Source organism: Ptychodera flava, chromosome 13, assembly GCF_041260155.1.
Source record: "Ptychodera flava strain L36383 chromosome 13, AS_Pfla_20210202, whole genome shotgun sequence".
In the NCBI taxonomy this organism is placed as follows: Eukaryota; Metazoa; Hemichordata; class Enteropneusta; family Ptychoderidae; genus Ptychodera; species Ptychodera flava.
This window is the reverse complement of record NC_091940.1, coordinates 11,006,728-11,018,796: the sequence shown is the minus strand read 5'-3', so window position 1 is coordinate 11,018,796 and position 12,069 is coordinate 11,006,728. Positions and strand designations below refer to the sequence as shown.

The window sequence follows — 12,069 nt, the reverse complement described above, 5'->3', positions numbered from 1 at the left end:
TAACCTTCCTCTGCCGTTAAGACACACGAATAATTCAGAAGTCACTTACTTCCTGTATGCTGACAGTGAAGGTAAGAGTAGCATCGTATTCATAAGGCGTCGAACAGACTTCGGTGTGAGAGAGAGAGAGAGAGAGAGAGAGAGAGAGAGAGAGAGAGAGAGAGAGAGAGAGAGTTGTTAGCCAATTTACAGGAAAGACATTTTGATAACAATATGTCAGCATAATCTAAAGTGTTAATGTGATTATGCATGTACGTTAGTTCAGTAAATTTTCGATCGGATTCGAACTCAAACGTTCAATCCATTCATCTAGCGGATTCACTATAATATATTCAATGGTTGCATTCTTTGTGCTAAGGTGGACCTTTAAATAGACTACCACCCTGAGTGACGACGACCTTGATGACTTTCATACGGCCAGTATCAGTGACGAGGCACGCTTCACGTATACTTACCTCCAACCAATAATCTGATAAGAAAATATACATATAAAATGCGTCTTTCCTGGTAACATATTTCTTGTCGGACCGGCTGCATAATGGACCACTTATGAAGGCGTATGCTTCGTTTGGCTTCTGCCAAATTTAAGTGAGGATAATATACGTTCCGTGCACCCGGAAGTAGGCGTATAACATGTGACCAGATGCAAACAGAAACTGGAATTTCCAGTCATGTGTCAGTTTTACCTACAATAACTGTACAAAAGTCAACGGGACGCTTGTGTTTAATGCAATGCTTTTCATTCTTTTCGATAGCAACTTTACTGTACTTAAGCAATAATGTACCCCTTCCGGCCCATAATAGTCGAAGGCAAACTTTGCATGACATAATGTACGAGGCAAAAGCAGAGTACGTAATAGAGTGTCAAGTTTGCTTGAGTAGGGATGTATTGCTAAGATGAAGTAAGCTGACATATTTTTCAAAAGATGCACTGGACAACGGTCTGTGCTTGTGACATTCATCCGTGTGTTACAAGTGTAGTTGTTTGCATTGCCTGCGTGGTTTTTTACTTTCTCGTTGAAAGTATACTTGACTTATCGTGCACGTTGTCGTCCCTTTCGGTAGCGAAAAATGATTTGGTCAAACTTCTCCGACCTTCGCGACCTCTTCTCCCAAAGTGTAACATCAAAGTCGTGTGCAATTAAACATCGATAGTGTTTTCAAGCCACCACAGCGCTTTGTGCGATTTCGGTTATTTGCCATTTGTTCATGGTCTTGGCCACGCTACGAAACACGTAGTTCGCCACTTGAAACTCCCTGTCGTGCATGATATTTGCCTTCGGTGGTATGGGGGCCTGTAATGTGGCGATGAATTGATGCTCGCAAACCAGACAATGAGGATTTGCCGTACAATTCACCATCTTGTCTTCGAGCTGACGCATAGAATTCTCGAAGTAGTTCAGCGAGTTGAATTGGGAGGTCCTTCAAATTTAACAGGAAGTGCTTGTAATCAAGCCATTCTAGAGCAAAAGAAACAATAAAACATTACAAAAAGTGATTCTAAATTGAAAATTTTTGTTTCGGTTTTGTTTCATTTTTGTTTATTTCTGGTGAATCTGCTATGCGTGTAAACTAGTTGTGAACAGCTAATTAATTTACATTAATTGAAGCAAAAATGCAACATATGAACACCGGCAGTCAAAACTAACTGTCATGTCGCGTTGCAGTGACTAGCAGTATTTTCCACTTGTTTTAGTCGCCGAAGAATTAAAAAAAATTCACAAATTTACCTCTTATTAATCGTACTTCCCATTTGGTTTGTTGCGACTTATTCTTTTTATTTCTCGAATTTTCAAGTGTATTGACTTCCGTTTCACCTACATCAACGAAGCGAGCCATGTTGTAAACAACGCACTACTGCACACTGCAGCATATTGGAAAGGACTGCTGAGCACTAGTCAGCCAGAGCAAACGACACTAGTGCATCCGAGAGGGACTAAAAAAATTGAAAAAGGCATTATTATCGATATTTACCCCATTTTCAAGATGTATATTTTAATGTATTGGCTATGAGTTATACCCTTATTCGGGTCGATCAGTTAAAATATCAGACCTTGTTGCATTGATTATCTGTACACGTGGACATTTCTCTATTTCTTTTGAGTCGAAGCTCTAATGAAGTTTGAATGTAATGTACTTTTCTGACATTTGGACAAGCGAACATAACAGTGCTAGAGTTCAAATTTAACATTTTCCAGTTTCATATTGTCTCCGCAGGGCAAGATTTGCAAGAAGATTTTAAAACCGAAAATGTGCATGAACGACCACGTTTTGACGAGCAAGGTAGCGTAGATAAGTTAACTATAATTTAGCATTCACGTATAGCAAGACATATTAGGCATTGCATTATGGGACTCCTTGGATCCTCTTTAAAATCAACGTAAACTTGTTCTTGAGTGAGAAGTAGTGAAAGATGTACAGTCGTGCCTGCTTTTATTGCGGACATTGAAGCAGTTAATGTTTTCGGTTGCATTTTTAAAATAGAAGCTTTAGTTTAAAAAAAGATGATGAATTATGCAAACTAATGCAAACTAATGCTAACTAGTATTACGCAACTAACTGTGATGCATTTCCTATTCGGATACAGACTAATGCACCGCAACACTTTAATTCTTCTTTCCATAAATGAAACCAACACCTCTTTAGATATACTTGTGATTTCTATTGAGGCAAGTGTTGGGTTTACTATTAATTATATGGATAAAAGTGTGCAGGTTTGCAAATTTGCGTGAGATCAATTGGACTGCAGTTCATTTAAGGGATTAAATGAACGCCAAGTCAAGTGTTACGTGGCCAAGAGTAGTATAATATCACAAATAATATGTTTAAAACATTAAAACAAACAAAACTATCCGTCAAGTAGGTTTTAAAATCGTGTACGGTATCCCTGAAAGGTCTTATCAACCCTTTCACATAGAATGGCAAATCTGTTGCAAAGTGAGGTAATATTCAAATCATCAAATTTCGTGAGAGAAGATATATAAGGAATCTGATCATTTAATTAACTGGTTTACAACGCCAAGCATTTGAAGTTTTTAGACACATCATTTCATTGAGTGATGTTTTTGTCAAATCATTCTACCTATGGACAATTACTGAAGTGAGTGAGAGTGGCAATTTAGTAATTTTTTTCTACTTATTTATAAACATCACGTAGTTTCTCATTTGATCAGTTTCTTCCCCACCATGTGATATCGTGATACACCAACCCGTTTCTCTATACCCCAAAATGTTCCACACAACATTTCATCCTTCCATGGCAGGCATCTCATCTTGTCACAATTGGGGCTCAAAGGTTTATGTCTGCGAGTGTGTCTGCCAGAGTTTGTCTCTGTCTGTGAGTAACTCAGTTCATGTTTTTTGAGTTAGAGTGCCAGGTCCATTTATACAATATCGTGGCTATGTCGGTTACCGATGCCATATAGAACACAATAAAATGACATACAATACTATGATATAGTATATAATATACTATGACTATACAATACTATACCTGTGCGCAGCATACTATTATTCTATAGTTTCAAACTAACTCCGTGGTTTGATAATAATGAGAAGATGGAGGTAGTATGCAGATTTCCCTTCAAGATAAGTTTAAGTTACAGAGTTAACTTTTTTAGTGAATAAACGAGCTGTCCCTCCCGTGTTGGTTTATTGTGGCACCACTATTGTTTTCGAGTGGAATTTATCCAAGGACGCTAATTTCACTGCATGAAAACCCAATAATTCAGATAAATTCACATTAATGAGTTGCCTGTATTATAGTATAATTCACGTGAATTCACATGAATCCACGTGAATACAGGCTTGCTGAATACAAAAAAATGAATTCTTGACTGTATTCATCTGTATATGCACTCTTCAGCTAAAATACAGCAATAATCCATGTTAATACAGTAAGTATTATAGGGTTTTCATGTAGTGTAATTTCTCGGAAATATTAGGAAATAAATCATTACCAGCAAGGAAGATTAATGGTAATATGACAGTAATGAAAACTGAAAGATTTTTAATATAACTTTTTGATGATTATGACAGTATTTTAATTGTATTTTAGGCGGCTGACATTTCCAAACCCTTGATGATACGCTACATGCTTGCCAAACTATTGTTGTGCTACTATCGTGTTTTGTAAAAAAATGTGCTCATTGATAAAGCAGAAAGTACGAGACAGGACTGACGAAACTCGCTGTAATCACAGTTATATATTCGTGCAACATAGTTTTTCAGTTAGATAAATATTGGTACGTGAAACGGGAAAACACTGTTGTGCAACTATGTTCCTTTTTAATGTTACATCACAAGTAGTTACTCCATCAATAGTGGTGCAATATGAACTATCTGTAAATTTTATCTCTTTTTCAATTGAGAAAGAGTAATGAACTGCCAGTTGAGATTTATTTCAGCTGCTTTATTCAAAAGTTACCTTATTCACCATGACAGGAAAAAGTCTTATTTTTTATAAGTAAATATTGATCCCAATAGGCGAATGTATCTGTATATCAGCCATCCTGCGACCATTACCGTTTGCTTCTCTGACTCAAAGTTTCACTACATTGCAGTATTCTCTTACCTGTTTTAACGTATCACTAATAAATAAAAGTGCTTGTTTATCGTCTATGTCTTGCAAAGAAGACGTAGTTTGGTTTTCAAGACCGCGTAGCTTTGTTGGCGCTTTGTTTATGTTTTATCGCAAGTATTTTTTTAATTAAGATGAAAAACACTTCTGTCACTTTTTACTCAAGATAGAAGGTTGGCAGAACAACCAGCCAGTTTTATAGATAAATGTATTGCAAATGCAAATGCTCGTAGAAATCCGTCTATGTTTTGACACCTTAGTAATCTGTAGCTGTAGTAAATAGTAGATCTGGGTAAACGTGACCGTATACAACGTTACTGAAATTTGTAAGGGTAGAGGTGACATTGCTATCACCATGACCGTATCAATGTCACAATGTCAACCAATCCAATGATACAGAGAAGTCAATGCAAAATAACACAGTACCGTTGCAAGCAACAATTTATATCTGGAATTTAAATATCTGGTGAAATCAACAACGCAAATATAGGCGCCAATAGTTCACTCAATTAATAACATCGTAGCACATGGTATTAATGTAAGCATGGCAGACAGAAAACTGTAACCATTGTACAAGACATTACTTCTAAGTTGATGTCGTTCATATATCACATACATGAAGTACTCTAACAATAGTAATATACAATGATTTCACGTAAACATATTTTCTCTAACATTCTGGACGATATCCCTGACACATTGCCTTAACAGGTAATTAAAAAATACGAAAATGGTAAGAATTGAATGCGAATATTCATTTCAGTACAAAGATAATTTCCATTAATGCTCGACTTTACAAGACTGCAGTTTCGCTTCTGTAATCCAGGGTTTCAAGTACATGCAGCTGTGCTGTACCGAAGAATACTATCCATAAAACTAGATTGGTAGACTTGAGAGCCAGTCTTAAATATTCCAGGCATTCCTACATTTCGTCATTGGGTGGATTATCGTGTCTCTCTTTAAAGGCTTGAGTGAAGAATCTCTGCAAGTGTTAACATTGAACTTGTCATGTGAAACATATAAGGAGAAATTGCATTGAAAGTAGAATGCGCCTAAGGGACAGATATTTGGACTGTGACAATTTTACAGTACTTTTCTAATCTACCGCTTGTGTGGGGTTCATTTTGAAGATCATATAATTAGTAAAGTTTTCACAGTCTTATTTTGTAAAAAGTTAAAATTAATTAACGCTAGAAGCCTGTGGCAGCCATTTTCAAATTTTAAATATAATTAGTCTCAGGTATAATCCTCGTGACCAAAGGTTTTTAATCTTGATTCTGAATAAGAATGGTTGGAAGTTTCCGTTAGGTAATTTTGAGCAAGAGCTTAAGTCTTTCACTTTCGAGGTGTACAGTCCCTTAAGCAAAGCTACATAGAAAACAGTCTGTGTCGCAAATGAAATATCTACGACATTGTATGTAAACGCGTAATTGAATTAAGTATCTAAAATGAAAGAAATTTCTAGTGGACAACCAAGAGACATGAAATTACTTGGATGTACCTGAGAACCGTTTGCTGGTGTTCTTAACAACATAAAGTTGAAGACATCCCTGAGTTCGTCTGGTCTTGGGCGCTTGTACCTGTCTTCATGCCAACAGCGTTGCATAAGCCGGTAGCTACAAAGGATTAAACAACGATTTACGATGACGATTTACTTTTATGCCATATCTCGGCACATCTGTACTCTGTCAGTACTTTTAAATCATTATCGGTACCGCGCGGAGAGCTGGTAATTTCACGGGTCGATTGGCGTCTGATACTTACAGTAAACATTAACTATTCATTTATATTGTATGGTGTAATTCTCTTGGTAGAAGCCTTGCTTTACAATGGAGACGAACTCCCATTTGTATTTAAAAATGATAAACCTTGAAGGTGATAATGGTTAAATCACAATATAACCTTAATCCGTTACTTGATAGTCATTCTAATGAACCTTGGGAGGTTGTGTATATTGGGCTACAGAATGGCATATTTCATTTTAAGACATATCACTTACGCTGTTGGTGTACATCCTTCTGGTTTCATAGGTCTTCTGCCTCGTCGTAAGTACTCCAGTAAATTTTCGTCTTGGACATCCATCATGGGAGAACCACCTTTTTATATAAGAATGCAACATGAGATATTAAATGATTGCAAATCAGTTGCAATGGAAGGGTTCTCTCTGTTTCTCAGTCGCCAGCTTTCTTTAACTTAAATATTATGTTTTCAGCACTTACCTAGTGAACATATTTCCCATAATACTATTCCGTACGACCACCTGTGGTACGAAACAAAGATCTAAAATTACCATGTAGCAAGACATAAATTACACACTACTAGGATAACTTTTCGTCTGTATTTTGCGCTAGCTAGAAAATCAGTTTGCAACACTTTGAGACTTCAACCATATGTATTGATATTGATAGAAGGTAGTACACATTCAAAAAGTAAGACTCTTTTCATTTCTTCATCTTTCAGACGTTAATCTTACCAGTCACTTTCCAATGTAAAGGTTCCATCGCGGAGAAACTCTGGAGGCATCCATCGAGAAGGAACTCGACAATGTTGATTTGGCTGTAAGAGATTGTGGCTGTAAGAGATTGTCATGAAGGTTGCCGTGAAAAAACATTTTAATGTGATTCGTGTGACCCCAGTACGACTGTCCAAGTACAGGTCCCTGTAATGTTGCTTATTCTCAGTAATATATATATATATATATATATATATATATATATATATATATATATATATATATAATATATATATATAATATATATATATATATATATATATATATATATATATAATATATATATATAAAACAGAAACATTTTACAATGTTAAGTAGCAATGCCAGAGCCACGAACAAAAAGCGGCAGTTTGCACTTAAACAGCACTGCATAAGGTTTGGTTCATTGCAATCGAAAATGCGTATGATTTGTCTGTGAGTTTCTCTTCTAAAGCCTCCGCTTATTTGTCTTTTTTAAAAAGAAAGACACAGGAATGAGTTTCATGACCAAAAGCCCACCCATGAGAGAGAATGATAGTCGGTGTCAAGTCCTTCAGAAACATCTCGTGCCAGTCCAAAATCTCCAATCTTGGCTGTGAAATTTTTAGTCAGGAACACATTGCGAGCAGCAATGTCTTTGTGAATTATTTTCTTGATTGACATAAATGAGAGTCCATTCGCGATGTCTTTGGCAACGTTTATCAATAGGGTTTCAGTTTCTATGCAGATTAATCTCCTCGATTTTAGATAGGTTTTCAGATCACCTCCGGATGCATACTCAGTCAGTATGTATTTCGAATCTGGAGAAGAGAAAAGCATAGCCAAGATGTAAAATGTTTGCTTTTGCTGGTATAGAGCTTCGAAGGAGCTTTAAAAACAATGCCACATCTAATTTACATAAAGACAGTGGTTAGAACTAAATATGTTGTGACAAATTAAAAAGTACTACATTTATTTCTCACGACGATGTTTGTGTAGAACTCAGGTACTTGTTATACTGATCTTCTCAAGTTAGTGTTATCTCTCACTTTTTTGATTGAAATTTTGCAATATATATCATTTGTCAATATATGTATTCATTATTTAGAGGTTATTATAGTCCTACCTCCATTAATGTCGATGCCGAGAATGGAGATAATATTAGGATGACAGGTCAATGCAAGAAGACACCGAACTTCGTTGACAAAATTTCTCAGGCATATTGCGTCTGAACGAACTGAATTGAAATGAGAAAATCATAGTTTTTAAGCATGGTCAAATAAACTCTGGCCTGCTGATAAGATTACAATGCGGTCGAAGAAGTCGAAGCTGCCTCAAAATTTTAGAGTTTTTTTAAATCGTCGCATCAAAGAAATTGACCTTCATAATATCAGAGGAAGGTGTAGTATTGCAGTAACGCTTCTTTATAATCCTCCCAAAATGCATGTTCATTTGAGTTTAAAATCTCTGTACTGGCTATTCCAATTATACAGAAATTCCGTCTCCAATACCATAGTGGTTATTAAAAATTAGTATGTTTTCATAAATGAAACCATGTCTCTTCTAGCTGCAATGATTTATCTTGAGTTGATGTACTTTGGCCAATCGTTCATCATCGACTAAGAAATAATTGCAAACAATACTTGTTGAGTACATTAAAGATTTAAGGAAAACTTATCCAATAAGAAATCCCAAAAATTTTCTATGAGTTGTTTAAACGGGTGATTATACTTGTATCCCTAACTGCGAGACTTCTTATCTTTGATAGCACATTGCTGTCTTATTTTAGTTGTTTGGAGTAAACGTAAGGTCGCGTATTTTACGACTGAAAGTTTAATTTGTTGTCAGAAACTTTCTTACACATGCCTCTACCAAAGTCCGGAACAAAACTAGGTTTTAAAAAATGGTATTGTAGCTTAATACATTCTTTCAACACCTGCTGTCTTCTTAATCTCTATGGCGAATGCGAGAACCAGTGTGAGCGACAGAAGTTTACCCCTTTGTTTGAGCAACCTGCAGCAAAAGCCATGTTGTCCTATACAGTCGCGTCCGAGATGCCTGAAATTCTTCATCATGTGTTCTAAGCATCAAATGCAGATATTCTAATTCTGTAAAACACGCACTTTCCCATGAATACGACACACACTTTAAATTTCCGGTGGCCGAACATAGATATCTGTACATAGCAAAGACTGGTAAATGTTTGCACTTATTCACTAAACGATGCATATGAAGAGTACGTTTTCTACTGGCAGTCGCAAGGTCCATTCGTGAAAGTAAATTATAGTCTTTAGCAGTACTGATTGAGGCATTTAAAGCAACCTACGCCCTACACAATCGCTACAGTTTTCGAGTCTACTGCAGTTGTAGAGCTCTGAGGGAAGTAGCAATGTATCACAAGATATAATCGACTATGCATCAATCCACAGTTAGTGTCTTAAACGATATGAATATTCAACAGTTCGGAAACCGACTTGAAGAATGTGCGAAAAGTGCCGGATGAAAACTGTCCAGCCAGTGTTGGCCAAGGGTGTTGCCAGATGCACAAGACGATGCATGTGATGCAAGTATAGTGCATTGCAATATCAGCACACTGGCGCTCACTGTTATATCATTGCTCATGGGGCAAGACGAAAAGAACTGTCATCAATGTAGTTAGTGTACAACAAAGGTTCAAATGAATTTCGACCCACTTTCGCAGATGGTTTTCGCAGCGACCTCTTTTTCTCCTCCACGGATAGTCAATCGAGCCTTGTAGACTCGTCCGAATTCCCCTTCACCAATTAGGTCTTCCTCAAATATCTTTAAAGCTTTCTTCTCAACATTCAAAACCAATGCTGCTTTCGGCAAATGTTCCTAGTAACGAAGATAGACAAGTACTTTGGATAAAGAAGGGCCGTAATGAAAACAGTGTGTGCCAGCATATATATATATATATATATATATATATATATATATATATATATATATATATATATATCTACGAAAATCAGTCTACCCACAGCTTTTGTAAGCCTTCTATTCACTTTTGTTTACTCTTGTACTAACGAGTATATGTAGAAGAAAATGTAGATGGGTAATTTTAATTATCATCACCAACTGTACTACGACTACTCTATGACAAACATTTGAAATGTCCCTCTCATACATGAGTGTCTTGGCAGCATTGCGTACTTTACACAAATCTCCATACTATATCCTCAATAGGATATGTTTTAGCTAATAACTAAAATATAACTCAAGAAATTTCACTTTCATTTGAATCATAATGACCTAGGCCATGCAATGTTTGTGCTCAACATTAACTAAATACTAAATGTATAAGGGAGTAAAAATCTTTCATTGTCTAATAAAAACAAAGTATGCCTTAACATTTATAAATCATATATTATGGTGAGCATCTTGCCTTTAGATAATCCTCCAATTCACTGTCTTGTCTGTCAACGGGTGCGTAAGGTGTTTTCTTTCGGGCAATACATGTATACAGAAATAGCATTAGAGCACACAAAAGTACTCCCACCAGTATAATCCATAAATAGAGTGGTGTAGCTTTGATAATTCCAGCTGCAAATGATCAGTTTGCGAATTAAAATCAGCTTTTGGCCAATAGGAAAGAGTTTTGACTGGTCATGCAATTGTTCTCAATTACGTTCAGGGTTATTTCATAGTTTGTCAATTCGTTTGCTTATTTGCCATCGTCTTACAGTAGGAGTATTTGACTTATCCCATAGCATCGATACATGTCTACCGAATGATGTGGCACTGCTGTTCAAAACGATTGCCAATACTCTCATACACAAAAAGGTAACTCTTTAGATGGCTCTGCTTACATCAATCTCCCTGATGTACAATGCAACGTACAATATATTCTAAGACAAATGGTTTTGCGCGGAATAAATGAACTTTATTTGTAAGAACATGTCCATAATTTATTGAGACTTTCAAGTTGAAGAACGCTGTTGGCCTTAAGAGTGACTAGGTGTTCAAACCTTTCTAAAACTCTGAATAAAATGGCGTTTCTTTGTATTATTCCTACCATCGGTAAACTTTCAAATTTTATATCACAGATTTAAGCATCTTATCTTGCATGTGCATTTCGTGCATCATTAGTCTATTGTGTTTCACTGCTTCTTTGCAAGTTGCATTTAAAATTGTCTCCCGAATTAGTTTTTTTTCTTACAAGTACTGTGCCCCTAATCAAATGAGAGAGTTATTCAGTGAAGTGGACCAGAGAAAATTATTATAGTTGTATCAGAATGTGTTACATGTCAATTTGTATAAAGTGCTTATCATACAGACATTTAAGGGAGCTTACCATTTCTTTTCTGTTTAGCAACAAATACTGAAAAATTGCAAAACGCAGTATTATTGGACTGATCCGTAGCCCACATGACGATTTCATGCTTGCCAATGCCAAATCTCTCCCCTGATTCTCGATTTGATCCCAAAACAACTGGCTTATCTGAGTTATCGATTATAGTGGTGTTCTTCCAACTCACTATAGCTGAGCTGTCGTCACCGTCTGCCAACACTGTTTGATTCGCTGGACAGTCAGCGATAGTTGGTGCTTGGACGTCTGTTGGATAAAATGTGAAGAATAGGTCACGTGTTTCAAAATGTCCAGCTGTAAACATGTCAGCAGTGCATTCTAGAATGATAATATAGGCAATATGACCAAAAGAAAATAAAACACTTTCATAGATAAACAAATACTGAACTAACAATTGAGTACCTGATTCCAAATGCGTATAAAATTTAAAGTTCTCACCCAAATTGCAGTTTTCCTCGGTCCATCCATCGAGACAAATACAGCCTAATAATCGATCACATCGGACGGCATGCGTACAATTGCATGTGTTGTTGCAGAAATCACCAAACAAGTTTTCCGCACATTCTATCAATAAAATATATATGGTGTCGTCAATCGATAAAACATTGTCAAAATGTACAGTTTACTATGCTCAATTACATGTAATATGACCAGGAGACAGATACAAATACTCAGCTGGATGAAAGTTAG

At 36.3% G+C, this 12,069-nt stretch overlaps 2 protein-coding genes across 4 annotated transcripts in view; both read right to left on the bottom strand.

Annotated features, from left to right (window-relative positions):
* The window catches only part of LOC139147398 (uncharacterized), a 48,922-nt gene extending 47,469 nt beyond the window's left edge, over positions 1-1,453 (bottom strand). For all 3 annotated transcript variants that reach the window (XR_011555717.1, XM_070718490.1, XM_070718491.1), the window contains exons 1-2: positions 456-1,453; positions 50-108 (exon numbers count right to left, since the gene is read on the bottom strand). Coding sequence is in view for 2 of the 3 variants with exons in the window: in XM_070718490.1 (XP_070574591.1) it covers positions 50-108; positions 456-537 (141 nt within the window). In the remaining variant the exon portion in view is untranslated. The remainder of the gene's footprint in view (positions 1-49; positions 109-455) is intronic.
* Positions 1,454-4,396: 2,943 nt separating this feature from the next.
* LOC139147401 (uncharacterized) overlaps positions 4,397-12,069 on the bottom strand; it is a 39,836-nt gene continuing 32,163 nt past the window's right edge. The window contains exons 22-32 of the mRNA XM_070718493.1: positions 11,818-11,943; positions 11,365-11,625; positions 10,456-10,613; positions 9,743-9,905; positions 8,176-8,286; positions 7,590-7,870; positions 7,053-7,135; positions 6,799-6,839; positions 6,579-6,675; positions 6,081-6,195; positions 4,397-5,561 (exon numbers count right to left, since the gene is read on the bottom strand). Coding sequence (XP_070574594.1) covers positions 5,502-5,561; positions 6,081-6,195; positions 6,579-6,675; positions 6,799-6,839; positions 7,053-7,135; positions 7,590-7,870; positions 8,176-8,286; positions 9,743-9,905; positions 10,456-10,613; positions 11,365-11,625; positions 11,818-11,943 — 1,496 coding nt within the window. The 3' untranslated portion in view covers positions 4,397-5,501. The remainder of the gene's footprint in view (positions 5,562-6,080; positions 6,196-6,578; positions 6,676-6,798; positions 6,840-7,052; positions 7,136-7,589; positions 7,871-8,175; positions 8,287-9,742; positions 9,906-10,455; positions 10,614-11,364; positions 11,626-11,817; positions 11,944-12,069) is intronic.